Source organism: Tiliqua scincoides, chromosome 1 (genome assembly GCF_035046505.1).
Source record: "Tiliqua scincoides isolate rTilSci1 chromosome 1, rTilSci1.hap2, whole genome shotgun sequence".
NCBI lineage: Eukaryota > Metazoa > Chordata > Lepidosauria > Squamata > Scincidae > Tiliqua > Tiliqua scincoides.
This window is the reverse complement of record NC_089821.1, coordinates 21,789,420-21,816,224: the sequence shown is the minus strand read 5'-3', so window position 1 is coordinate 21,816,224 and position 26,805 is coordinate 21,789,420. Positions and strand designations below refer to the sequence as shown.

Sequence of the window (26,805 nt, the reverse complement as noted above, 5' to 3'; positions counted from 1 at the left end):
CCATGCAGTATGCATGTGGGTTTTTTTTAAGACTTTGGCTCCTATTTTTTTCAAATAATTTTGTTCTGAAAGATGCCAGGACCACCTCCTTCCTGGCACTGATCAAAGGCACTGAGCTAGGAACCTCATACGTAGACAACCTTAACTACTGTTGCCATTAATGGGAACATTCCTCTTGAACCAAATAATTCAGGGGACCACTGATTCAAAATGGGTTAAAACCTCCTTTACTCCTAATAGTTTCAGTGTAGGTTGGGCTCCCTATAGCTGATTCTTAACAACAAAAAGGGATACAAGCTCCAAACTATGCATTTAACATTATATGTAGTTTGATCCCAAGAGGAAATTATTCCCAGCTCTATAATATTTGTTTATTAAAAGATTATTTGCAGTAATTTGCTCTTTTACATCCTATCAAAGAGTCATGCAAGATGCATGCAAAACTAAAATACATTAAAATGAATTAAAACATGATTAAAAAAGAATTAAGAAGTGAATACAACATTAAGGGCACATGAACAAAACAATAACATAGCTGTACATCATATATAGAAGGCCAAATGAAACAGGAAAATCTTTAGCTGATGCTGAAACAGAAACAAAGATGTTGTCAACCTTACCACCTGGGGAAAGAAGTTCCACAACCTAGGCACCACCACTGAGAAGGCCCTTTTTCATGCTGCCGCTGAATGCACTTCAATCAGCAGTAAAACCCGTAGAAGAGACCTCTAAGATTATCTCAAGACAGACAGTTTCATGTTGGAGAAGGCCTTCAGATACTCTGGTCTTTTGTCATTTAGCCTAAAACCAGCAACTTAAATTGCACTTGGAAACATACCAACAACCAGTGCAAATGACATAGCACAGGTGTGATATAGTAACGCCAAGTGCCAATCTGCAATCAAACAGCAGAACCTGAGGTTTCCAGAAGGTTTCCAAAGGAAGTCCAATGTAAGAAGCATTACAGAAATCCAAACAACATGGTGCATGGGACAACCATACAACTGGTGCACCAGCCAAAGTTGGGCAAAGGTGCACCAAGTACCCCTGAGCACCCAGATGCAAAGCTGGGTCCAAAAGCAATTCCAGGTAGCAAACCTTGGAAGAGGAATGCAATCCCTTCCAGAACCGTTTGACCATCCATAATCTGGCTTACAGGTTTTCTAACCAATAGCACACCTGTGTTTTCTGGGTTTAATATCAATTTATTTACCTTCATCTAGCCCATTTTTGTCCATCATCTTCTTATTATCAGATGGAATTGAGATATAGAGCTGTGTAAATATTGATGGGACCAAACCCCATAGCCCCTAATGACCTCCACTAGCAGTTTCCTGTAGATATGGCGAAAACGTTAAGCCATTTCTGCCCAACGTTGCATAAATGCAACAGGGATCATATTTGTACACCTGTGGACTAGGCAAAAATGGGTTAAACAAGAGTCCACCATAGGAACATAAGAGAGCCCTGCTGGATCTGGCCAAAGGCCCATCTAGTACAGCTTGTAACTTGTGATTGACTTTTCTTCTAGAAATCTGTTCAATCCCCTTTTAAAGGCATCTGGGCCAGATGTCATCACCACATACTGTGGCAAGGTGTTCCACCAACTAATTACATACTGGGTAAAGAAATATTTTCTTTTGTCTGTTTTAACTCTCCCAACACTCAATTTTATTGGATGTCCCCTGGTTCAAGTGTTGTGTGAGAGGGAAAAGAACATCCCTGTATTCATTCCAGTGTTTCTCTAACTGTGGGTCGGGACCCAATAGGTGGGTCATGAGCCAATTTAATGTGGGTCCCCATTCATTTCAATATTTTATTTTTAATATACGTATTAGACCGGTATGTGTCTGCATTTGGGGAAATGTTACAAATCTGTACTTTTAACAGGCTACTATGTATATGCTTTTAACAGTGATAGTAAATGGGAACTAGTGGGTAAGTGTGGGTAGGATTCCAGCCTAGGATTGTTACAAATTTTCCTGCTTGATGATGTCACTTTTGGTCATGACATCATTTCCAGTGGGTCCTGACAGATTCTCATTCTTAAAATCGGTCCCGATGCTAAAAGTTTGAGAACCACTGATTCACTCTAGCCATCCCCTGCATAATTTTGTACGTCTCAATCATATCCCCCCTCCAAGTGCACCCCTCTCAGGTGCCTTTTTTCTTGACTAAAGAGCACCAAACACTGTAACCTTTCTTCATAAGGGGGATGCCGCAGCCCAATAATCAATCAGTAAGCAATAGCACCTTCTGGAATCTACCCTCCAAGAAAGACTGGAGCCACTGCAAAAGAGTGCCTCCAAGTCCCACTCTGGTGGTATATTCCAGAAGATACCATGATCAATGGTATCAAATGTTGTTGAGAGGTTCAGCAGAATCAATAGGGGTGCACTCTCCTTGTTCAGTTCCCAGCATAGGTCATCAACTAGGACAGAGGTTCCCAAACTGGACTCATGACACTGCAGCTAGGTTAGTATTGTCTCCGCTCCCTTAAGGACAGGACAATGACAAAGGCAGCCACACATTCCACATGACCATGCCACTACCAGGGACAAAAGGGGGTTTCTGCACTTACCTGAGGCAGCATCAGCCTTCCGGAGAACCCGATGACTTCTCTTCAGGGCTCTTTGCACCTCTGATAGTGAAAAACAGCCACTTCTGGTTTTTGTTGCTAAACCAAAAGTGGCAATTTTTCACTATTTATAACAGTTTAGAGATGCAGGGAGCTCTGCAGATGGGTCCGTAGGCTCTCTAGACCATCCAGTGGGCTGCCATTGCAACAGGTAAGTATATAAAACCCCTTTTGTTCCTGGCAGCGGCGTGATCCTGGCAATTGCATCGCTGACCTTGCCCCTCCCCCGCAAGCACTTATAGCAGTTCCTTAATTCCCAGAGAGTTTGCGAACCATTGAACTAGGGTTAAAAGGCCATTTCTGTTCAAAATAGATAGATAGAAACCAGACTGAAATGGGTCCAGATAATCAGTCTTGTCCAGAAATTGAGTGCTGGACTGTCTTCCCACTTGAGATAGGAAGCCATCACACCCTCCTCTAAAGAAATATGTCTCATCTTCTCTGCACACCCGCTCAGCCGCCCCCCCCCCCAACAAATCTCACTAGTCAAAATGAGCAGAGTTCCAGCAAGCACGCAGATAGCCTCCCAAGAATCCTGACCATGTCCTCAGGTTGTGTAATTTGAAAAGAATCCCTAACATCAGAACAAAGAGTTGCAGAGTGCACCATTTGGTCTGTACCCTTCCATCCACTATGGCCTTTGGGATTGATTTCTTTGTTCTTTCACCTATAATATAAAAAACAACAGGCACATTCCTCTGAAGACCAGAATGGCAGCCCAATCCTGTGGTCTGCATTGCGCCTCCACACATTTGCGGGGCTTACCGCCGGGCTCCCACAGGAGCTGGCTCAACTCCCACTGGTGCTGAGCCACTGATGGGCGGGCGCCTGCGTTCTGCGGTATGGCGGTGCCTGCGACCACTGGGCTGCGGAACAAGAAATGGGGCAGGGACGGGGGCATTCTGGGGAGGGGGGAGGCCGGCGTGACGCGGGGAGGGGGGCGTGCCTGGGGGCGGGCAGGAGGAGGATCCATGGAGCTCTGCTCCACAGGATCCTAGGCACTCGTGAGGGCTGCGTGCCTTACACAATCGCCTTTACTTTAGCAGCACCCAAAGGGCGCTGCTAAAGAGAGTAGCCCCATTGCGGGGCTACCTCCCTTACCCGGGGGAAGGGGACAAATGTCCCCTATTCCTTAGGTGCCTTCCACAGTAGTGTGGGAGGTGCTGGATTTGGCGGCAGCCCTCGCGGTGCTGCCATGCTGCGGCTCCCCAGGCAGCTCAGGATTGGGCTGCTTGTTAGGATTGGGCTGTGAGTTGTTTTAACTAAACCTGTTAGTACACCCAGCATGAAATCCCAAAAAGCTGAAGAAATGCTGTTGTCCTTGACAGTAACTGCACTGCAATTTTTTAAGCCTATAGCTGCCTTTTTCTGTTAATCACCTTGGTTTCTCTTTTAGAAATCTCAGTCTCTTGAGAGTGGTTAATAATATATGTCTCTTTGAAACAACAGCAAGTTGGGGGAATTTCAATACACAGATATTTAGGGAATTTTAATTGCCATGATGTTGTCAGTCCCACACACACTCAGTCCCATCCAGGTACTGACCTTGTTATAAAATGTGATTTTTTTAGTTTTTCTTTTTAGTGTTTTAGTGATTTGTTATATCTAAAAGCCAATCAGCAGCAGCCATTGAACCTTTTCCTCTGTTTGCTGTTTTCCCAAACTCATATATTAAAATCTGAAATTTGGAAAAGTTTTATCTGTGATATTAAAATATATTTCTAAAAAGTAGAGTTATAAGTTTTAGAAGCTATTTGTTTAAGGTTTTTCACAATTACTATTGTCACTTCTACAGTCTGAAAGCTTGTACCTAGTAAAAATTCATTTTATTCCTCATATAGTTGATAAAGAAAGTGCTTCTGATCTATATACAAGCATGCCCCCTTATCTGTGAGGTTTCTGTTCTGGAACTCCCCCCCCCCATGGATACAGACGAGCACCTGTCCCTGCAGTCTGGGGGCCACCCCCTGGAGGTGCACCCCCCTCCAGAGATGGAGTGGGACCCTCCAGGGTTTCCCCAGTCTTCCTAATGCCTTATAAGGCATTAAAAATGATACCTCTGGTTTCTCTGTGAAATCAGAAGTAACATGATTTGAGCTGCCAAACTCTTAGTGAGCCCAGAAGAGGCCAGGGATAGATATCCACAACCTCTGCCGCGCTCAGAAGTCCCTCGGGAATGCATGCAGGGGTCCCGGACTCAATCTGCTGGTATGGGATCCTTCCGTACTTCCATACTTTAAAGAGGAGAAAAAGAAAATCCATTACGGGGTACAAGCCATGATGTGTATGCGCAACCTCCTGATTTTAGAAATGGGTTATGTCAGAATGCCAGATGCAAGGGAGGGCACCAGGATGAGGTCTCTTGTTATCTGGTGTGCTCCCTGGAGCAGTTGGTGGGCCGCTGTGAGATACAGGAAGCTGGACTAGATGGGCCTATGGCCTGATCCAGTGGGGCTGTTCTTATACAGAGTTTAGTAGCAAAATTCAATCTCCAGTTACATATTCTTATTTTTCTTGTAATAATCAACCTGAAAAGTACTTATTTTGCAAGTGCAACAACAACAGATGGCAGCACTCCAACTCTGCTGTCAGATGCCACTGTGCCTGCCAGAAAAGGAAAAGCATGGAGTGGGGTAGGGGTGGGCGAGGAAGTGGTGAAATGGGGCTGGGGGAGGAACAAGGGTGTGTGGAGGCTGCAGGATGGGGTGGATTTGGCAGCAATGGTGCATGCTGGATGCTATCCCCTCTTTTTCAAGTCTTCCTGCCCCTTCCTTCTCAGATTTGCGCAGGCTACAGAGCTGGCACATGTCCAAGGTGACCCACTGCAGAGCAGGAAGCTTACAGCGAGATAAGGGGAAATTTTCCACCTCTCCCCTCCAAATCCTCCTGAACCACCACCCCCTCCCAAGATACATTTTGTGCCTTTTTAGTGAAGCTACATCAGTGGTGGTGGGGGGGAATGGATAGGACTGGGCTCTAAGTTTTAAAAGAGAGAAAACTTTAAATTTGTGGTTGCTACTGTTGTTGCCTTCAATGATACTAATGTCCAGAATTAAGCATCTCTTGAAGACTCTTGAATTACGAGTCTTGAATACTCTCGTGCATGTCATATCAGTGGTAACCAATTTAGAAAATGATGAAATGGTAACTAGTAGTTTTAAAGTGTGTTTAAACAAGTTTTCTAAAGGAGGTTTGCTAAACTTGAAGATGGCCCTATCCCCTTCCCCTGCTGGCATAGCTAGTTTTGCTCTGGTGAAGGCTTCTTTACGGCAGTTGCTAAGCAGATACCGTCAGTGTACTGCAGACTGGCTGGCTGGGAACCAGCGCAGCTTCCCATATGCTGGCAGATCCATGTAGACCCACCGGAGCAGGTAAGCCTGCTCAGGGGGTTGGAGGGAGGCAGGGGTGAAGAGAATGGGGAGGGGTTGGTGGAACAGGGCGGTGATGGGGCAGCGAGGAGAGTGGATCAGGCCCAGGAGGGGGCGGGATTGGGAGCAGCCACTTTCCAGGCTTGATCTGCCTTCCCAGCTTACGGTGGTCCTGCGCCAGTGACTAAGCTGGCACAGGTCCGAGTTGACCCATAGTGGCTGCTGGGGCTTACCCCAGGGCAAGAGGACAAGCATCCTTGCATCCAAAAATCCCCCATGGGATACAGCAGTAGCTGTGCCAGAGCCTCTGCATCTCCACATAGGGATTTAGGTAAGATTGGGCTGTAACAACTATTTAACTCAGTTGAATTTCTAGTTTATTCCCCCAACAAAGAAGTAAACCCCATACTGAAACAAGTTACAAACATGGGGAAAAGTCCCATCAGTAATTAGGGCCTCTTTTTCCCTCTCCGTAATTAATCTTATAATAAAGGTTATGATTGACCCATAAATGGTGCTGAAGTTAGAGGTAAAGTTGAATACATGCAGTTCATATCAAGCACTTCAGATATATGAAGTAATGACAAGTTACATGTACAAATAAACATGAGATTGTGTTGACTCAAATGACAATCTTTAACAATCTGTGCTTCAATCCACTGCAGCTTGTGGCTGGATGTAATTGCACACTTAATACCATGCATATACTGTCAGTTCAGAATAAGGCATTTCATGATCTCCCATTGTATTTGGGCATGTGATTACTTTGATGATGTTCAGCTCTTGGAAATATCAGTCTCAAAATGTTAAGAGATCTCCTAGGAGTTATGAAGCAGAAATTCTGTCTCATTTGCCTTATAAATCAATCAGTACCTTAATGGTGATCAGTAAAACTTCCAATAGATTTTTCAGTAGTATAGTGGCTTTAACACTGTTTAACATTTCTAATTCTGCTGATTTTATGCTAAATTCCCAGTTCTTCTTATTTATTTCCTTTAGTGGAGTACATCACTTAGACCAAAGCTGGCATACACCTTGAAACCATGTTTACATTATATAATCAGATACACTGTGGAATGTGTGCAATACCTTGTTGGCATACAGTTCTTGGAGAAAGAAAAAACAGTTGTGTATATTATAATGTTATCTTTCTAAGGAAGTACAAGGCAGTATCTTCTCAATGTTTGTATTCTTCCTCTACAGGTCATAGTGCCGTAGACATTACAAAGGTGGCAAGAAGACACCGTATGTCTCCATTTCCATTAACATCTATGGACAAAGCTTTCATCACAGTGCTGGAGATGACCCCAGTTCTTGGCACAGAAATAATCAATTATCGAGGTATTTCATATAGTTTGGACTTCCAGAGGAGGAGGAAGGAGGAGAATTTTCATTTGGTTTCTTTTTCTGTAGTGCAGAGCTCTTGTGATGGTGCAAAGCACTTCACGTATATATCTTGGTAATCTTTAGAACAAGCCTGTGATGTTCAATGTTATTATTTCCGTATTGTAGATGGGGTGCTGAAGCTGAAAGAAAGTAATGTAACTTGTTTAAGACTACTTAGTTGAGTCCACAGCAGAAACACAGTTTGATCTACGAACTTTCTGGCTCACAGTTCAGTATCTTAGCTACTTCACTTTATACTCAAGCTTCTAGTTGCAGTAAGCAGATGCATGTCAATGTTAGGAAAATGATCAACATAGCTAATGTGAAGTTACATTTTTCTCTACAAACGTATTAAGGTGGGTGATCAGGTATCCTGTTCTGGCAGCCAAAGGAACAGGAAAGCATTACTTGTGACTCAGGGCAGTACCTCCAATGGCTTTAAGCGGCAGGGAACGGGAATGATGGGTGGCAAGATAAGGAGACAGGATAATCCAGGAGACTGAAGATGCACAGCTAAAACAAGAACCAAGAGCATGAGGAAAGTAGACTGAACAAGGAGATGGTGAGTAATTAAGAAGCTAGGTTACAGAGGAACTCTAGAAGGGGGATGTTGTACCAGCAAAAGACAAGACGAGATTAAAGTGTTATAAACCTTCAGGAAATCCCACTCCTTCCTTAGTCTAACGAAGGTCCTGATCTGGAACCATGCCTGAGCCTGCATCCTCCTCCCAAGTAGGCCCAGAAACAATAAGGCCTTTGTGCCATGTTTGTGCTTCAGTTCTGATCTGGCATTGTGTCTGTTCCTGAGGTCCTAGGAGTGATGGGCAGGCAGAGCAGGTTCTGGGTTCCTGCTAGAAGACAGTACATCTCAGGGGTCTTTTGATTCTCAAAGAGGGAACAGTTCCATAACGACTGGTTGTTGGCGGTACTAGATTTGCTTGCAAAGACCAACTCCTCATTTTTTCAGAAGAGGACTTATCAGAGCTTGGGTGCAACTGAGGCTGCTAGTTCACCAAAAATCCTTGAGCTTTACAAGTGTTGTCTCCTCCCCTGCTACTTTTCATAAGACAAAACAATTTATCAAGGGAGAGAGGAAGGCAGCATTTGGACACTCCATAGACATACTTATATTTTTATCACCAGTGACTTTGAAACCAAGGCTTCTTGGCAGGAAATGACATTACATAAGTGCTCACTACCACTTCTCCACATCTTCTTTTCCCAAATAAGTACATTTTACATGGAAATTCTGGAACTTGGGATCCAAATCCCCATGATCTCTCATGGGGAAAAATACCCCTGCTCAAATGGTAAAGAATATGATCATGGTGGGCACAGCCACTGCCTTGATTTGGCTTATACCCCTCCTTGATGTTTCCCCTCCCCTTCTTGAAGGCAAAATGTTGTACATCAGAAAAGAAGGAGTAGGAAATAGCAGTGGGGGAGGGGGTCCCAACAATGAGTAGACCTCATTTTTCCTTTGCTTGAGTGTCACTGTTTTGAATATTCACCCACCCTACAATTACCATGTATCTAATATGCTTCAATCAGTGAAGCAAAAATCCTTCTCATAAAGGGATTTTTTTTTTTTGCTGCACTCTATTTCCTGATTAGGTGGGCAAAGACACCTTATCCGGAGGTAAGGGGAAAAGTCTCCCCTTGCCTCTGTCTGAGCCGCTTTGTCCTGGATATGTTGCAAACCTCTTGGTTTGCCTGTTCCAGCACAGAGTAGAATTGTGCCCATAGTAAAATAAATCAAATGGTTCCATGTCCTCAAAGGGCTACTTATCTTAAAAATAACAATACAACAGCAGAGACAGTAGCAACAGCCACTGAAAAATATGGCATGCTGGGGTGAAAAGTGACAATTGCTCTCCCCCTGCTAAATTTAAGAGGGCACACTTTAAAAAGCCCCTCTTAGTTGAAAGAAATATACAGCCTAGTAAACACTTCTGTGCGAAGTTTCAAGTAAATATGAAAATAATCTATAGAAACATTCTGTACTTGCTGTCCTATTCTTTTTTTATTTTGAGTTTGAGTTTGCTAGCAAGGATCTTCTCTCTCTCTCTCCCTCTCTCCCTCTCTCTCTCTCCATAGATGGAATGGGCAGGGTCCTTGCCCAAGAAGTTTATGCAAAAGACAACCTACCGCCCTTCCCAGCTTCAGTAAAAGATGGCTATGCTGTCAGAGGTAAATGTTTGTGCTTTTCACATTGATGTGGAATTTTTGAAAGTTCAGCTTTACACCAAATATCTTGTTTATATAGAGTAGCAGGGGGCACATTCCTTCCCCTGATGAAATTGATACAGCCTGCTCACAAAAGTAACCCAAACACACTCTAAAAAAGTCAGTTTTTTGTAACTCTTCAAAAGTATTTGAAGCCATAGGAGAGTGATTCCTCATATTTATTCATATTTTTTAAAATTGCATCCCTTCTCTTTCCTGAAGAAACAGAGGTGGCTAAGAGCATAATTTAAACATACAAAGTTGTGCTGCTATGATTCTGCCAGAGTCCCTTAGGTGAGCCGTCTTAGATCACCAGGCTGTTTCAATACAAAAAATTCCTGGAGTAACTCTTATTTTGCCCATGTACACAATTTCCTCTTAATGGCTGTCCTGTTCATTCTGTACACACCTTTTTGGCTGAAATTCATTATTATATTTAGCAAACTAAGAGCCCAATCCTAAACAGTGTGCTCCAGCTCACTGCCAGTGCACACTGTTACAAACATGTAAAACACTTTTGTGAGCCCTCAGCGCTTGCAAGGCCAGAGCTAGCTAGAGTGCGAGCCGGTGCTGGGCTAGCGCCAGTGGAAGGCTGGTTGCCCGAATTGCCGGGCAGCGAAGAGGTTGCTGGGGGGGGGGGGGGGACAGGGAGAAGGTGTTCCAGGACAGGGGGGGGTGAGGGGAGGGTGAGGAGAGGGCAGGGAGGAGGTGTGCTGGGGGGACAGTATAGGGTGGGAGAAGGGCGGGTCTGGTGGAGCTGAGCAACACTCAGTGGCGTTGCTAGGGGTGTGTGGGCCGCACCAGGTGACGCGCCAGGGGGGTTAACGCGCCGGGGGGAAGACATGCTAAAATCGCAGCATTAGGAGCTACCCCGTCATGCCATACACTGTTGAATGTGGAATGTCCAGTGGAATGGAATGCAAGAAAACGGAATTGAAATAGCTCCTTTCCTTCAAAAGTTATGGCCAAAAAACCAGAAAGAAAAAATGAATGGATCCCTATGTTAAGTGAAAGTGAAATTGTGGTGGTTAGGAGTAACCCCATCATGTTATATACCATTGGATGCGGAATTTCCAGCAGAATACAATGCAAAACCTCAAGTGAATTATCTCCTTTCTATCAAAAGTTATTGGCAAAAAACCAGAAAACAAAAAATGCATGGAGCCCAATGGAAAGTGAAACCAAGCCATATCGTGCATTTACTCACAAGTAGGTGAACTTGCCTTAGTCCATCGGAAAGAGCAGGCTGAGAGGAATCCAACGACACCAGAATGGTCCTGATCCAATTAATGCAGCCCCAAAAAACACCTGAGAAGGAGGTCCCTCCCTCCCAACTGCAAGTCTATTGAGCCCAAAATGAAGCCATGTGGCCGCATTTACTTGGGAGTAGGCGAATTTGCCTTAGTCCGTTGAAAAGGGCAGGCTGAAAGGACTCCAAGGACGTCAGAATGGTCCTGATCCAATGAATGAAACACCCGAGGAGGAGGTCCTTCCCTCCCAGCTGTGAACCTATTTAGCCCTATGGAAAGCGAAGCAGCCTTACAGTTGCATTTAGTCACGAGTAGGCAGATGTGCCTTGGCTGATGGTCAGGTTAGGCAAAGGGGAATGTGAGGACACCAGAATGGTCCTGATCCAATGGAACTAGAGCGCAACAAATGCTCCAGAAGGCAGCCCCCACCCACCCCTCCACTAAGAAGGACCAAAAAAAGAGGCTTGAACTGGTAAGGGGAATGTTTTCTATTTTGCACTTGCAAAGCCAGGTGGGTCTTTATCTTGATATGCTTGAAATAGAAGAACTTTAAACTGGGCACTGGGAGGGCTGGAAATCTCACTGATTCTTTTTGGGGGGTTGTTATTGCAGGCAGACTACAAAGTAAGCTCCATTGACCACTATGGGACTTGCTTCAGAGTAGACATGCATAGGATTGGGCTCACAGGCTGCAATCCTACCCACACTTTCCTGAGAGTAAGTCCCATTGACCACAATAGGACTTACTTCAGAGTAGATTCACTTGGTGGAACAGGATTGGCTTCCCTTATTTAATTATTTCTTTTATTTTAATTTATTTATAATTATTTATTTTAATTTACTTGATGATGTCACTTCTGGCCATGACATCACTTCCAATGGGTCCTGAACAGATTGTCATTCTAAAAAATGGGTCCCAGTGCTGAAAGTTTGAGAACTGCTGCAATAAGGTGTTAGTAAGTTGACACAGGTGTGTGTGTGTGTGTGAGAGAGAGAGTCTCTACAAGTTTTCAAAATCACTAAAATCAGAGCTTGGAGGAATAATACCATCATGTTATATATCAATCAATGTGTAATTTCATGCAGAATGCAATGAAACAAATGGTTGGCAACCTTCAGTCTCGAAAGACTATGGTATAAGCCTACAGCACCCAGTATTCCCAGGTGGTCTCCCATCCAAGTACTAACCAGGCCTGACCCTGCTTAGCTTCCAAGATCAGACGACATTGGGCATGTCAGCCACCACATTGAAATATCTGTGTTCTAAGAAAAGGTACAGCCAAAAAACCAGTGGGGGGCAGGGCAATGGTAAATCACCACGCCCACCACCTGGGGCGTTGCCCCGCCCACTGCATGGGGTGACGCGCACGCCTTCCACACCGGGTGATGCAAATCCTAGTGACGCCACTGGCAACACTGGATCCTGAGCTCCATGTCAGGCCCTGTAGCCCAACATAGAGCTCTCTGATTCTGCAGCAACTCCAGAGCTGCCTTAGAATCGAGTAGCCCCACTGTGGGGCTACTTCCTTTACTCAGGGGAAGGGGACGAATGTTCCCTTCTCCCGAGGAGGCGGTGGCTGCTCAGGATGTGCTGGATACACAGTGCCAGTGGCATGCAGCAGTGGCCACTTGTCACTTGCAATAGCAGTGTGACTGTGCTGAATGTTGCATTGTCTTTTGTGACTGCCGTAAAGAATGCTGTGCTGCCAGAACATGAGTTCCAGGGGCAAAGCGTTCCCACAGGAGTAGGCCATAAATGACATAGGGCCAAATCCTATCCAATTTTGCAGCGCAGGTACAACCGTGCCAATGAAGCAAGTGCTGCATCCTGCAGTAAGGGAACAGTCATGGAGGCCTCCTCATTTGTTCCCTTTCCTCAGGGCTGTATTGTAGTTACACCAGCACTGAAAAGTTGGATAGAATTGAACCCTCAGTTATTCACTTAATAGCAGGAAATTGATTGTGCTATAGTATATGAAGCCAAGCAAGACCCTGCTGACTGTCTCTTTGCAATAACTCATGAACATGTGGCCCAGTCCATGACATACTTTATTAGACTTACCGTAGATACTCACCTATAGTACATAAAATTTTTGCCAAGTAATCAAGCTCAAATTATCACTTTGCCTTATCTCTGGATCAATCAGAGGGCAGAGCTTTTAAACTCTGAAAAGTTTGGTTTCTTTCTCAAGCAGCAGGCAGGCACCGCTCATTAGAAGCAATGCAGAGATCATTTGTTTCTACAGCAACTTCACTGAAAAATTCCAGCCAAAGTTAACCTTTTATTCTCCTTTCTTTTGCAAATGCTGTTTGCAGCCTGGTTCTGCTTTGCAAATGCTTGCAAAGCAGGTCTGTTTTTTCCAACACCAGGATGGGATCCTCCTTTCCATTGGAAACAAAGTCCCAGGCTACAATTCAGTGTACCATTATTTAAGAATAACACCCATGGAAAACAGTGGTTCTACTTCTGAGTAAAAAAGGTTACAAATATCTCATCTCTCTGCTGTGAATTAAATTGCACACTCTCAGTTATGTATTATGGCAGGGGTGCTCAATAAGTCGATCCCAATCTACCAGTCGATCACCAGGCAAAATGAGTTGATCGAAGGCTTCTCTCCCATCCACGCATTCTTGGGAGTGAGCCCCACCCTGGGAGTGAGGCATCCCTGGGAGTGAGTAGTCTACTGGGGCTGACTCATGAGTAGTCCTGGAGAGGAGCCGCTGGCAGGCTTCTCTCCCGTCCACGCATCCCTGGGAGTGAGCCCAGGGAGTTGACTCTCCTGGGGATGACTTACCTTTCCCCTGTTTTTGCACTGGTATATATGGAGATCTGCCCCCCCCCCCAACTTCCATCTGTTGGTTCTGTGTGCAAGGGGTTTTGCACTGGTCTTGCTGTGATGCCTATATAGAGATCTTCCCTCCCCCACACCTTTCCCTTGTTTTTGCACTGGTCGGTATAGAGATCTGCTCCCCCCCCCCCACTTGTATTGGAATGGAGGAAGATCTGGTGGGGAGGTAGATGTGGTGTCAGCAGTGGCCCCTTTAAGGGTAAGGCCTGGGCATCCACCAGAGTGTGCTGCACAGCTGCAGCTACTTGAAGGCATTAGGGCCCTCAGGGATATAAGAGCACCTGAGGCAGGAAGGGCTCCACTTATTTATGTGAGTCAGCCTTTTCCTACATGAAGATCATTTAAGTCCAAGTACCGGTCCATCATGACTGATGAACATTTGGAAGTGTGCTTGAAGCTGGCTGTCAGCAGCTACTGTCCGGGCTATGCATCCTTGGCTGATTCACTTCAGTGCAAGTCATCAAAGTAAACTCAAGTAATTACAAAAAATGTTTATAGTTAATTATGTTGTGTTGTGCAATATTGTCTCATGCGGTTATGCAAAGTACACCAACATACATTGTACACATAAATGTTATATGTTATGATGGTGTGAACATTGTAAAAAAACTCTGGTAGATCTCCGGGCCTTGCTTGGTTTCAAAGTAGCTTTCAAGCCAAAAAAGTGTGAGCACCCCTGTATTATGCGTTATATGTTGTATGTAGAGCTTCTGGCTTAACACACCAGATACCTTTAAGGTGGATTTGATTCATGGTTCTCCTGCAGTGGTTCCCAACCTTTTTCACTTGCATATCCCTTGGCAGCCCATTTCCATAAATTGTATCCTTCATATTAGCAAAATGTTTGTAATAATACAAGCCCTCATGTCCTCTCTATGAAAACCCAGACTTCATGTATTCATCACATACTTTCTCTTTTTATCTGTTTGAAGAACAGAAGACTCTGCCTTTGCAATGTTTTGCACCAGAAGTTTGCTGAAAAATTCTGGGTGATTGATCACTTTCCATATTATGTTTCAGCTTTTTTACTGTGCTGGTTTTCAATCACTGGTTCATACATGAATTGATGACCAAAAACTAGCTATTGGTGCGGCTTTCACAGCCAACTAGCTACCTCCCTTCCTGCCTTGCTGGTCCTTGCAAGGCATTCTGGAGCACGACCTGCCTTTTTTGCCATTATTCCATTCTTTTTCAAGTACCTCTAAAGGTCCTGTTGAGTCCCTGGGAGTACATGAATACCAGGTTGGGAACCACTGTTTTACTGGTATGTTGTTTACAGTGCACTTTGATAGTGTTTACATAAAGGTGGTGAAGATCCGAATTTTAAAAGAATAAAAATGTATCTTATGATCTTTTACTATGTTTTTAATAAATTAGAGACTGTACAGTTCTTAGGTAACAATTAGAGGTAGGTTATTTTTCAGGATCTGGCCTCTGGTAAAATCAGACAAAACTATAGTCAGACACCCCCCTAAGTTTAACCCCCGACTTATCCAAGAGTCATAGAAAATTCCATGGTTGTTGGCTCAAAACCTGCCCTCGACTTAACTGTGGGATGGACTTAAAAGCGAGTGTCTGCGGTATATTCTGTAACAGTTAATCTATATCAAAATCTAAATTTGTGGAATTCAAATTCCTCCCATCTACTGCCCATTAATGATTCCACTTTGAATTTTCTATGACAAATTTAAAATGTATTTTATTGGTGTGCACATTTTACATGCTTACACTGTGTACTTCTGTTTAACATAGTGCCTATGATATGTTAGATGCTGCATGATCAATAGAACTTGAAGGGACATAGCAGGATTGTTATTCTGTTGTCGGTGGGTTAACCATTATGTTAAGTATGCATAATGGTTGGTCAAACCAATTTGGAGTGTGTGCTTCTAGTGTTTTCCGGTATCTTCTGTGCATAGAAGAAGTGCCTATCTTTTTCATAGGCTAGACTGCTTGAAAATTCCCCTCAGCTTTCAGAATGGTGGCTTGCTCCTATTCATATGCAATAAAATTATTTTCTCATGCAAGTAATTTCTAATGTAAGGGAGACTCTTAGATACTGATAAAATTGCTCAGCTTCAGGGACACAGTGACATTGATCTCTCTGACTGTGATCAACCTTGATAACATGCAGATCTGATATGTGCCCAGAGGAGTGGGTACATAAGACCTGTATACATTCCTGAATTTTTATGAAAATGCTCCTTTCGTAAGCTCTCCCCACCCCTCCCACAAGATTGCCAACATACTTCTTAAATTCATCTAAGCAAAAGTAACAATTTGAGCATTTGACACAAGAGTTTTGTAAAGGGAAGCCTGAGGGAAAATAGCAGAGATGCATTAACTCCTACAAGCGTTGGGATATTTGAAGTGACAGCCATTTGAAAGGAAGTAGTCACTGGGTACATTTGGGGTTTTTTGTTTTTCTTATATACTTTTAAAAAAAACCTTCTATCAAATACCATTTCTTCTTTTTAAACTTACATGAGTTTAACTTTTGGGTCCTGTGGAGTGCAATGCTGACAGCAAATCTCACACAAATGCAAGAGTGCATGCAGGTGCTTCTCACATTTACCTCTGCAATATGGCTTATGTGAGGAAGAAAGGCTTCAGGTGTGGACTTATTAAGACAAGTGAAGGCGCCTCGTTTTGTGTAACTATGTTGATCCAGGCAATGAGGGTAATACACAGAAATATGGAGTTTCAGAGTATGATTTAGCATTTGGCCTCATGCACCTGAATCCAGCTCTGTTGTGTAACATATATTGCCTAGTGTGAATATAAGATCAGAATTAAACTTCTGCTGTTAATTAATCCCATTGATGCAATAACTCTCCATCAGATATATCCTAACTAGTTACAAAATAACCTGTGATGGTGGTAGGTGAGGAATGAGCAGAAGAGTAGATGAACCTTAAAAGATTAAACCTTATCTATGTTCCCAGAGATCAGAGAATAAGAGATGCACAACACACCTAAGAGGTAGGCAGACTTGTTTCCTTGAGAGCTGGATACTAGTTTTTTGTTGTTGTTGTTTTTATGTAATGTTTGATCAGTCATAGGACTTTCTTTTTCCTTAAAAGCAAAAGTAGAACATTGTCCACCATCTCAGACACACTTTGAAAAGGTCATGATGTAAATATGATGGGTAAAAGGGAAATTTATCTGTACCATTCTCTCATCATCTGTGGAACATGATAAACTCTCCATGTTCTATTTAGATCTATTCTGTTCATCAGTTTGTATCAAAAGAACCAAAAGGCAATTTTCCTTCCCCCTGGTTACGGAAGAGGTATAGCCCAATTTTTAGAAATTCCCCATGCATCCCCCTGCACTTCATCCCACCCACTCCCAAAAAGTCCTTAACACTCAAAAGAGGCTTTTCAGTGGGCTCAGGGTGGCTGCAGTGGGGCAAGGAATTTGAATTCTGCAAGCTTCCTTACACTCAGTTCTTCGGATGCATGCCATAGTGCCCAAATCCAAGTCTTTTAAGGAATATTTATTCTAAGAAATCTTAAAAGTTGATTGGAGAAAGCAGCAAGATTTCCCCCCAAGACATGTTAACATGAATCAAAATAAATGGTGTATCTGAATAATATGCTGACGTACTACATTACATTGTATAATTATGTGTACTTTATAAAAATACTCAAACCAAATTGTTTTGCAAAAAAAAAAAACCCATACCCCATTGTTTTATGTGTGTTTAACAGGCAATTATTATGTAAAGTATTATAATAGTAATACTCCTATTAATGTCTGACTTATATATAATTTAATCATCTTGTTGCTATATTATCTTACAGCTGCTGATGGGCCTGGGGATCGTTTTATTATTGGGGAATCCCAAGCTGGTGAGCAAGTGAGTGTAATTTATACATTTTTTGTTTTATTTACGTCAGGTATCATTCTTCATTTGTCAAGAACTTTCCATGTGATATGTCACTTTTTAAAAAAAGAATATATCCATGATTTGTGATAATTCCACTGGTACTCCTGGCTTGGTTTGTAAATCTTGTCAAATGCTCTAACATGGAGTTGGGAATTGTCATAACTCTTGAGATATATTACAGAGAAGACAGAGATCTTAAAACTTTTCATTAGTTGTTTAGTTCAATGGTTCCCAAACGTTTTAGCTCTGGGACCCACTTTTTAAAATGACACTCTAACAGGACCCGCCTAGGTTTACCAGATTTTTTGAAAAGGAGATCTAGAAAGAAATATTTATTTATTTATAACTAATAATAATAACCAGAAAAAAGACCCTCAAACATTTCTCCCTATATTTACACATGATTGCAAACTGCAGTAGCTGAGCTCTTTGCAGGGTAATTAGCAGCTACAGCATCTGATTTTTGAATAACCTGAGGGCTTGAGATAATTAGTTTCCTGATCTTTCCAACACCCTTTTGTGACCCACCAAAAATCAGATCGTGACCAACCAGTGGGTCCCGACTGGGTCACTTTTTGGGAACTCACAGTTTTTGTTGAGCATGTCCAAAGTGGTTAAAATTGCAGCAAAGTTGGCCGAAAAAATCAGTGCTCCAAAAAAATCCAAAGTTTAGTATTGAATAACTCCAGCAATAATTAAGTAATAATTGTGAAATTTAGTGCATAATATCCCAATATAACAAATATACACATTTGTTTTCAAATGTGTAATTTCAACCTCCTAGCTCTTTCCGTTAGTTTACAAATTTTATTTATTTATTTATTAGATTTGTATTCTGCCTTTCTCCCCGAAGGGCACCCAAGGTGGCTAACAATCAAGTTAAAATGCAAGGCAACAGATAAACATTAAAAATACAAAACACTTTAAAACAAGATAAAATACATAGCAACAGATTAAAAGCAACCAGTAAAAGACATAATTTATAAATTTATAAAAACAGCCCTTATAGTGCCTCGAAGGCTTTCCTGAATAAAAAAGTCTTCAGGCACCGCCGGAACGTTAATAATGAGGAAACTGCTCTCAATTCAAAGGGGAGGGAATTCCATAGTGCAGGTGCCACCACCGAAAAGGCCCTGTTTCTGGCCGGCATTCCCTTCACCACTCTCAATGACGGCACAACCAACAGGGCCCCTTCTGATGACCTTAGAGAATGGACGGATTATACGGAAGAAGGCGGTCTCTCAAATACACTGGTCCTAAGCCGTTTAGGGCTTTAAAGGTCATAACCAGCACCTTGAATTCAGCCCAGAAATGAATGGGCAGCCAGTGCAGCCGCCGGAATAGCGGCGTGACAGAGTCAAACTGCCGACCCCCAGCAACTACCCAAAGGATCCTGTCCACATCCTCACATTGTCAACATGGAGTCCAAGTCGTGGCAAATCAGAGCAATTTTATCCACAAAGTGCCTGGCAAAGGTGTTACAGCGGACCTCCATGTGGTCCTCCTGATCCACTGATGGGGTCTGATGGAGGAGACCCCGCACCACATGGAACAGTTCTGCTGGCCGGCTATGCGCGAACGCGATAGTGGCAGAGAAGAAAAAGCGCTTCGCTGCCACTATCGCCACAGAGCAGGCCCTGTAGTGGGCCTTAGCCTGTGTCCGGTTGGATCTGTCATGAATCTTCCTCCACCGTCGCTCAAGAGGCCTACCCTGCTGCTTCGTCATTTGAAGCTCCTCGGTAAATCAAGGAGCCACTTTGACTCTGCTGGCTGGGAGGCGCTGTTCAGGAGCAATCTCATCCACAGCCCTGGCCATCTCTGTGTCCCAGAGATCAACCAGAGCCTCAGATGAGTCACTGGTCTTAGCAGCAGGAAAATCCCCCAGAGCCTTCAGGAAATCTTTCGGATCCATCATCTACGGGGGCAACCATACAATAAGGTCCTCCGCCTCTGTGGAAACAGGAGGCCGCAACAAGTCTAAACCTTACCAGGAAATGATCTGTCCATGACAATGGAGTGATGTTGATCTCCTCCACATCCAGATCACCATCCCTTTGCCCAGACAAAAACACCAGGTCTAGCATGTGTCCAGCCTCAAGGGTTGGGGTAGAGATCTTTTGTGACAGACCCATGGTTGCCATGGCGGCCATGAAATCCTGAGCTGCGCCTACCTCTGGGGCCTCGGCGTGCACATTGAAGTCCCCCAACACCAATAGGCGGGGTGCCTTCAGTGCAACGTCCGAGATCAACCCAGTCAGCTCAGACAGGGAGACTGTTGGGCAGCAAGGCGGACGGTACACCAACAGAATTCCAATTCTGTCCCGCCCTTCCAGCGAGACATATAGACACTCAAACCCAGTGAATTGCCGGACAGGGCTCCTGGCAAGGGAGAGGGACTCCCGATAGACTATTGCAACCCCCCCCCTCCCTGTCCCTGCAGTCGTGGCTGCTGCACTACCTGGGAACCTGGAGGACAAAGCTGGGAAAGGTTCACTCCTCCCGCTTCATCCAACCCGGTCTCCATAATACAAGCCAGATCAGCACCCTCACCCAGGATTAAATCCTGGATGAAACAGGTTTTATTGTTGATTGATCTGGCATTTAAGAGCAGCAGTTTCAGACCCAGGGCACTACTGCCAACGCCCCCAGTCGTCAGAGAGCTGGAGGGAAGGCTGGAAAGAGGGACGATCTGTCTATGATGGACCCTCCTTACCCTGGAATGGCCAGCCCTCGCCCCACCACCATATCTTCCATGGCCCGTCACTCTGTTGATGGTGGCACTATTCCCCTCCCCATAGCTCCCCTCAGAAGATAAACACATAATTTACCTGCAAGGCTATGGCATGCAATTTGTTAGCCAGAGCATCAAACCAACCCACACAGAGACATTGGCTAGCAGCGAAGCATATATTAAGGTACCTGAAACAGACAATAGACATGTCCTTGTACCTAGAACCTAAGGGCGATTTGAGACTCACCGCATACGTAGATGCAAGCTTTGCCGCAGACACTGAAACCAGGCAATCTACCTCGGGAATGGCACTGTTTCTAGCTGGAGCCTTAATCGGGTGGAAAACTGTGAAACAAAGACATGTGTCTTTGTCAACATGTGAATCGGAATTTGCTGCACTGAGTCTAATGTGCACCGAGCTTATATGGCACAACCAACTGCTAATGGATCTTGGCATACAAGTGCCAAAACCCATTAACGTAATGGAAGACAATCAGGCAGCCATACATATGGCTACGACACCTGGCGTAAGGGGGAGATCGAAACACACTGATGTGCGCTTCCATACCGTAAAGCAATGTGTTTCCGATGGTCTTATCTCCCTAACCTACTGCGAGTCCAGCCAAAATGTGGCGGACGCACTAACAAAAGTGCAATCCACAATTAAGCATCAAGAAAACTGCATGATGCTGGGGCTAAGGGTCTGAGCTGGATAAACTGTCCTGAACTAAGGAGGAGGATGTCAGGTCTATGTTCTGGATAAGGCAGAAACACAGCCAACAAGGTGGTTCAGGAACAGGTGCAGATTGCTGGAGTCAGCAGGATCAGCAAACACCTGTGACTGCCTCACCCTGGGTGTGGCTTAGCCTACACTGATTGGCCACTCCAACTACTTAATGTTTGGTCTGTTGAGCTTCCAGAGCAGCAGTAGGAGTGTAGTAGGAGACTCCTGAACTGCTGCCAGTAACTTGGGAGGCTGGATGTGAGTATATACATGTTGTTACTGACCATGGAATGAACTTTGACTGTGTATCTTGGAAAACTGATTTGGATTTGTTGTTTATGGACTGACTGCTCATCATGCTGACTAGGACTGTTTTACTGATTACTCTACCTGTGATAACCCTTGCTCTGAAATATAACCACTGCATTCAAAAAACTCTGCTGGTGTATGCTGTTTTGTGTGCCTGCTCATCCAAGGTTCCATACAACTCTTTACCAGACAAAGGGTTGCAACTCTAACAAGGCCCACCCTAAAAGCCACTATAACAATGCACCTGCTCAGATTAAAAATTTAATACTAGAAAAGTCCACACCCACAGTTAAAAACCAGAGATTTGGAGGGGGAAGTGAGGAAAGGCCCTAGTCTGCAACGTCCAACAACCCACTCCCAAAACCATCTGCCTTGTTCAGTCCAGTCCTGATAGCAGTGCACCAAATCATTCCCCACCCCTCTCTCACAAAGGTGCAATCTCACCCACCTTCCAGCTCCCCTCTCTCACAGGGGCAGCCCTACTCTTCTCTTACTCCTGCATCATTGCTTCTCATCTCTTACTCCTGCATCAGGACTTGAATGTAAGACAAGGGAGGAAGGGGCACCAACCCATAACATTCCCTGAAAGGTGCAGATCAGGCCAAGAACAGGGCAACACTGGATGCAAGTAATAGAATGCTAGCTGCGCCCACCGTGGTTCTTCAATCAGGCTGCTATAGAGTCTCTTACTGTCGCCTAAGATGTTATCCCCAGCAGATGGTCACATAGGAGGAGGGGAGATATTACTGCTGCTCTACTCAGCACTGGACAGCTTGCAGTTCCACTCTCAAACTTAATGCTAACCCAGTGTCTTCTAACATCCCGTCACCGATGCCTCACTACCCAAGGGGAAAGAATGTCGAGCTGTCACTGCTGATCTGGAGCATTAAGCGGTCTGAGGTCGCAGTCCACAGCAATGAATCTTCCAGGCTCCTGAGTCTCGATCCACTAGGCAAAGAGCCCTTTGGCGCTCGCGCCACAGCTCGCGCCTCTGGCAAGCCAGAGGCCCCTTGTAGGCTCACCTAAAGGGAAAGAGCAATGGGGCCTTCAGAGCTGCTGCTGCTTTCCAGCACAGGTGTGGGAAATTAAGTGTAAAGTTGATGATTTTTGTAAAAAGGCCAAAAATAAGGTATTTTCAACCTGCTTTTACATAAAAGTACCTTCTAGAAATGCTTTTAAACTGATCTCATTAGAAAGAGCATGTTTCAAACCCCCCAGAAAAATGGGTTTGATTTTCTAACGCGGGCGAACAGTCCCTAAAAAATAGGGACAAAGTTGGGAGACATTGTCATAGCAACAGCCTATATTTCAACATGCAATTCTGGTGGTGTGCCTTGACCATTTCAGTGCCTTGTCAGTGCGCCGTGAGATGGGAAAGGTTGACAGTCACTGGTCCATGATGACATTGTCACTACCGGTTCAAGAACTTGAACTGGCAACCCCATTGCTGTAGGAGTCACGCCCGATAGCCGTGCAATACCAGCCACAGGTGGGTTTCTTCATCCAGGTTCCCAAGCCTGTAATTTGGTTTCTTTGTCAAGGCTCCAAAGCCTTGTGTGGGTATCTATCTGGTTCCCAAGCCAACGATTGGGCTGTTTATCCTAGGTTCCAAAACCTAAATTGGGTATCTTATATGGTTCCCAAGCTAAAGTCTACAGTTCAATTTTAACCGCTAACGATCTTTCTTTTTACATTCTGTTGCATTTATGAGCCACTTTCTTCAACACAGTTTTTAGAAATTGATATTGTCGGCCATAAGGTAACTGAAGGAGCAGGGAGCATGCAAATGAGGCGTTGTTCTGGAACCCAACAAACGTCTTGCCTTTCTGGCCAATAAAATGAATGAGCAGGATTTTGAGGATGCATAAATTTTATCATTGCATTTTGTTCAGCTGAGACTTCAACAACATTGCCAATTCTCCATTTTTTATCATAAATACAGGCAACATAACAACTGGGAAACAGTTCAGAATCTCAAACACAGAATGAAATTATCAGAAATTTTGGTGACAAAATTTATTGTGTCATTTGAAATTTTGCTGACACAAACTGAGTTTGAGTCGACTGGTACAAATTGGTGATGCTCTCTAGTACCGGCTATTTTGCTGCTTTCTTGCCATCTTTCTTCTTGAAACTTTTTGAAAGTTTGTACCAATTTGTACCTCCAATCTGTGTTTGAGATTATCTGAACTGTTTCCCGGTTGTTATGTTGCCTGTATATATCAATTTCCAGAAACTGTGTTGAAGAAAGTGGCTTTGGAGCCTTGACAAAGAAACACAAGCCACACAAGGCTTTGGAGCCTTGAGAAAGAAACCAAATTACAGGCTTGGGAACCTGAATGAAGAAACCCACCCGTGGCTGGTATTGCCACTTACCAATGCAATGGAATAGTTATAACGATGTAGAGAAAAAATTGTTTAAAAAAATCAGCATGACCTGAAAAATAGGCTGTTGCTATGGCAGTGTCTCCCAACTTTGTCCCTATTTTTTAGGGACTGTTTGCCCGCGTTAGAAAATCAAACCCATTTTTCTGGGGGGTTTGAAACATGCTCTTTCGAATGAGATTAGTTTAAAAGTATTTCTAGAAGGTACTTTTATGTAAAAGCAGGTTGAAAATACCCTATTTTTGGCCTTTTTACAAAAATAATCAACTTTACACTTAATTTATAAACTAATGGAAAGTGCTAGGAGGCTGAAATTACATATTAGAAAACAAGGCTATATTGGGATATTATGCACTAAATTTCACAATTATTACTTAATTATTACTGGAGTTATTCAACACTAAACTTTGGATTTGTTTGGAGCACTGATTTTTTTCAGCCAATTTTGCTGCAATTTTAACCGCTTTGGACACGCTCAACAAAAATTGTTATTAGTTTCATTAAATAGAGCGCAGAAAGTTGTATAAGGTAGCTAAGTTTCATTTGTTTTGAAAAAATAACAAGTGATATATTATATCTCAGATTTGTCAAAATCTCATAATTGTACTGAACATGGTCGCAGTATGGAGTCAAACAAATGGCTATTTCTCCAAAAGTATTCCACCGGCGAACCTAAAACTTTACCAAAGTTCGTCTGAGACATGTGGAACTCTACACACAAAATTTCATTAAAATCTGTGATGGTCACATGGGGCGCTTTTCAAAAACTAGACCACTTGACATGGAATGACCCTTAAGTAGTTGGTTAAGTATTCATAAAATCCTAAATATTGCTTTTCTTTCAGTATGCAGGTAATATGCATGAATACTTTCTTCTCACTGCTTGTATTTATAAATGGTTCAATTAACATGACCAAATCCAAAAAACATTTAATGGTTGCAGACCCTTAGGCAAGAACGATGCATGTGCTCTAAATTGTTTACAAAAGTAAACATCAGAAGAAATTAATAAGTTATAGAGATTTCAGCAGCTGCCTGGGTAACAGGCCTTCATAGAGTCCAGCAAATTCTTTTTAGTCTTCAGATAAATTAAAATGCAGAAGCTCGTTCACCTAAAAATTCCTGTTTCATGTTTATATAAATGTTGTGGGCTATTATGAAAGCATAAAAACGGACTAGTTTGTAATAAGGTTAAATTGAATAAGATAATAAAGTAGCAACTGATAGTGTTGATTAAAAAAAATAAATTTGCGGCTCTATTGAATTTTGCTTCCTCCATTATTCTTGAAGTAATTTTTTCAGTCAGGAATGTCCTGGATAAAGTTTTGATTTTAGAAGTTAATATTTTGTTACATAAGCAAGCACCCCATGTGAAAGTCAGTAAGATTTGTTTACACATTTGGCAAAACGTGTAGAATCAGTACATAATAGGGCAGCAGCAGATAGACATATCTCCAACTCTGACTTCCTTGCTGTTTTGGGCATAACATATAACGGACAGCTTAATTCTAGGTTGTGCTGGTGCAGTGGGGTTGCATGGCCTTCACTGTATCCATTGAAGCTTAGGAGCAGGCTGGAGATCTCTTTGGGGTAAAGGGGTATTTTCCTTCTTGCCCCAAGTAGCACCCCAGCCTGCCCAATGGGGCTACTTGGATCTGTGCCAGCTATTTAGCTGGTGCAAGTTTGAGCATCCCCATGTAGGACATTCTGACCCAGGAGGGAGGATGGGATAGGGTGGAAGCCTGCTCCTCTGATTCCGCCCCTCGTTCCGCCCTCTCCCACCCTAATATGCCCCTCCCCACTTCTGTTCCACCCTCCCACCACCCCTCCACTGCCCAGCACATCTCTTACCTTCGCCAGTGGCTGATGTCCTAAATGCAGCATTGGCAGGGCAGCACAGGCCTCCCCACTACCTCTGCTTACTCTCTGGGTGTCACAACATGCTTCACAACCTGTTTGTGACACCAGTGCAACAACCAATGCACCAGTGGATCTGCAAGTTTGGACTATGCTCTGAGTTGAATACTACGCATGTTAGACCTGATAACACGTAATCACTTTGTCACCCTCTAATTTTGTCAAATATGGAACTGTATTTGAGATGTTGTGTGTGTTGGATTCTGTGGGTGTCCAGTGTGTATTACTGAGACAGACCAAAGTAGAGGCTGAACTGGGAAAGTATGATCCTGCTGTCTTGCTGTTGATTCTGTATTCTTTGTCCAGTGTGTGAATGAGAATTTGGTAAGAAATTAAGATGTCTGTCTGATTTTTATTTATTATTCTAAGTTATTTCTGTGTGGGATCTCAGGGTTTCTTGTTCGTTTTAGAAATGAATTGATATTTCCTGATATTTTCAGCCAACTCAGACTGTGATGCCTGGTCAGGTAATGCGTGTTACAACTGGTGCTCCAATACCCTGTGGTGCTGACGCTGTGGTGCAAGTTGAAGACACAGAACTTATCAGGGAATCAGATGATGTGAGTTGTAACTAAACTTTTCCTGTTACTACTGTTTATGGTATCATGGCTTCAGGGAATTGCTCTATACCTGAAATTCTAGAAGCATGACTATACATAATTAGGAAGTACAAATTTGAAACAAAGAAAGTTTATACAGCATTACAGTTTGTGTTACTTTTTTTGCATAAATGTGAACATATAATTTATTTAGATTTTGTCTTGAATGGTTTTGATGAGTGGATAATTGAGATAGCTGGGGGGAGACAGAGCGAATATCGGTAAAGAAATCTGGAGCCTTGTGACAAACCCAGTCCCTTCAGTCTCTTCCCAAGGGTCTCCATCACATAGGTTCCCGTGTGAAATGCCCACATATGGTGATGGCTTCAATTCAATAAACACAACTGGCAAGATTCACACTTTCACTCTTGGCTCTTGTGTATTTCTGTTAGAGTTGGTTCAGTCGATTTCAGTCTCAGCCAGCTTCCCCCATATAGATCCTTCTTTTGTCAAATTGAACTCCGCAGGAACCTGTTGACTCTTACTCCCTTTCCTCCATGTTCTCCTGCTGCTATTGCCTTCTTCTGTCCT

The 26,805-nt window shown here is 43.5% G+C and overlaps 1 protein-coding gene across 7 annotated transcripts in view; it reads left to right on the top strand.

Moving 5' to 3' along the window:
• GPHN (gephyrin) overlaps positions 1 to 26,805 on the top strand; it is a 464,667-nt gene that overhangs the window by 379,948 nt on the left and 57,914 nt on the right. For all 7 annotated transcript variants that reach the window (XM_066612401.1, XM_066612402.1, XM_066612400.1 and 4 more), the window contains 4 exons: positions 7,210 to 7,347; positions 9,490 to 9,582; positions 17,524 to 17,579; positions 26,116 to 26,235. In XM_066612401.1, the coding sequence (XP_066468498.1) occupies positions 7,210 to 7,347; positions 9,490 to 9,582; positions 17,524 to 17,579; positions 26,116 to 26,235 (407 nt within the window). The remainder of the gene's footprint in view (positions 1 to 7,209; positions 7,348 to 9,489; positions 9,583 to 17,523; positions 17,580 to 26,115; positions 26,236 to 26,805) is intronic.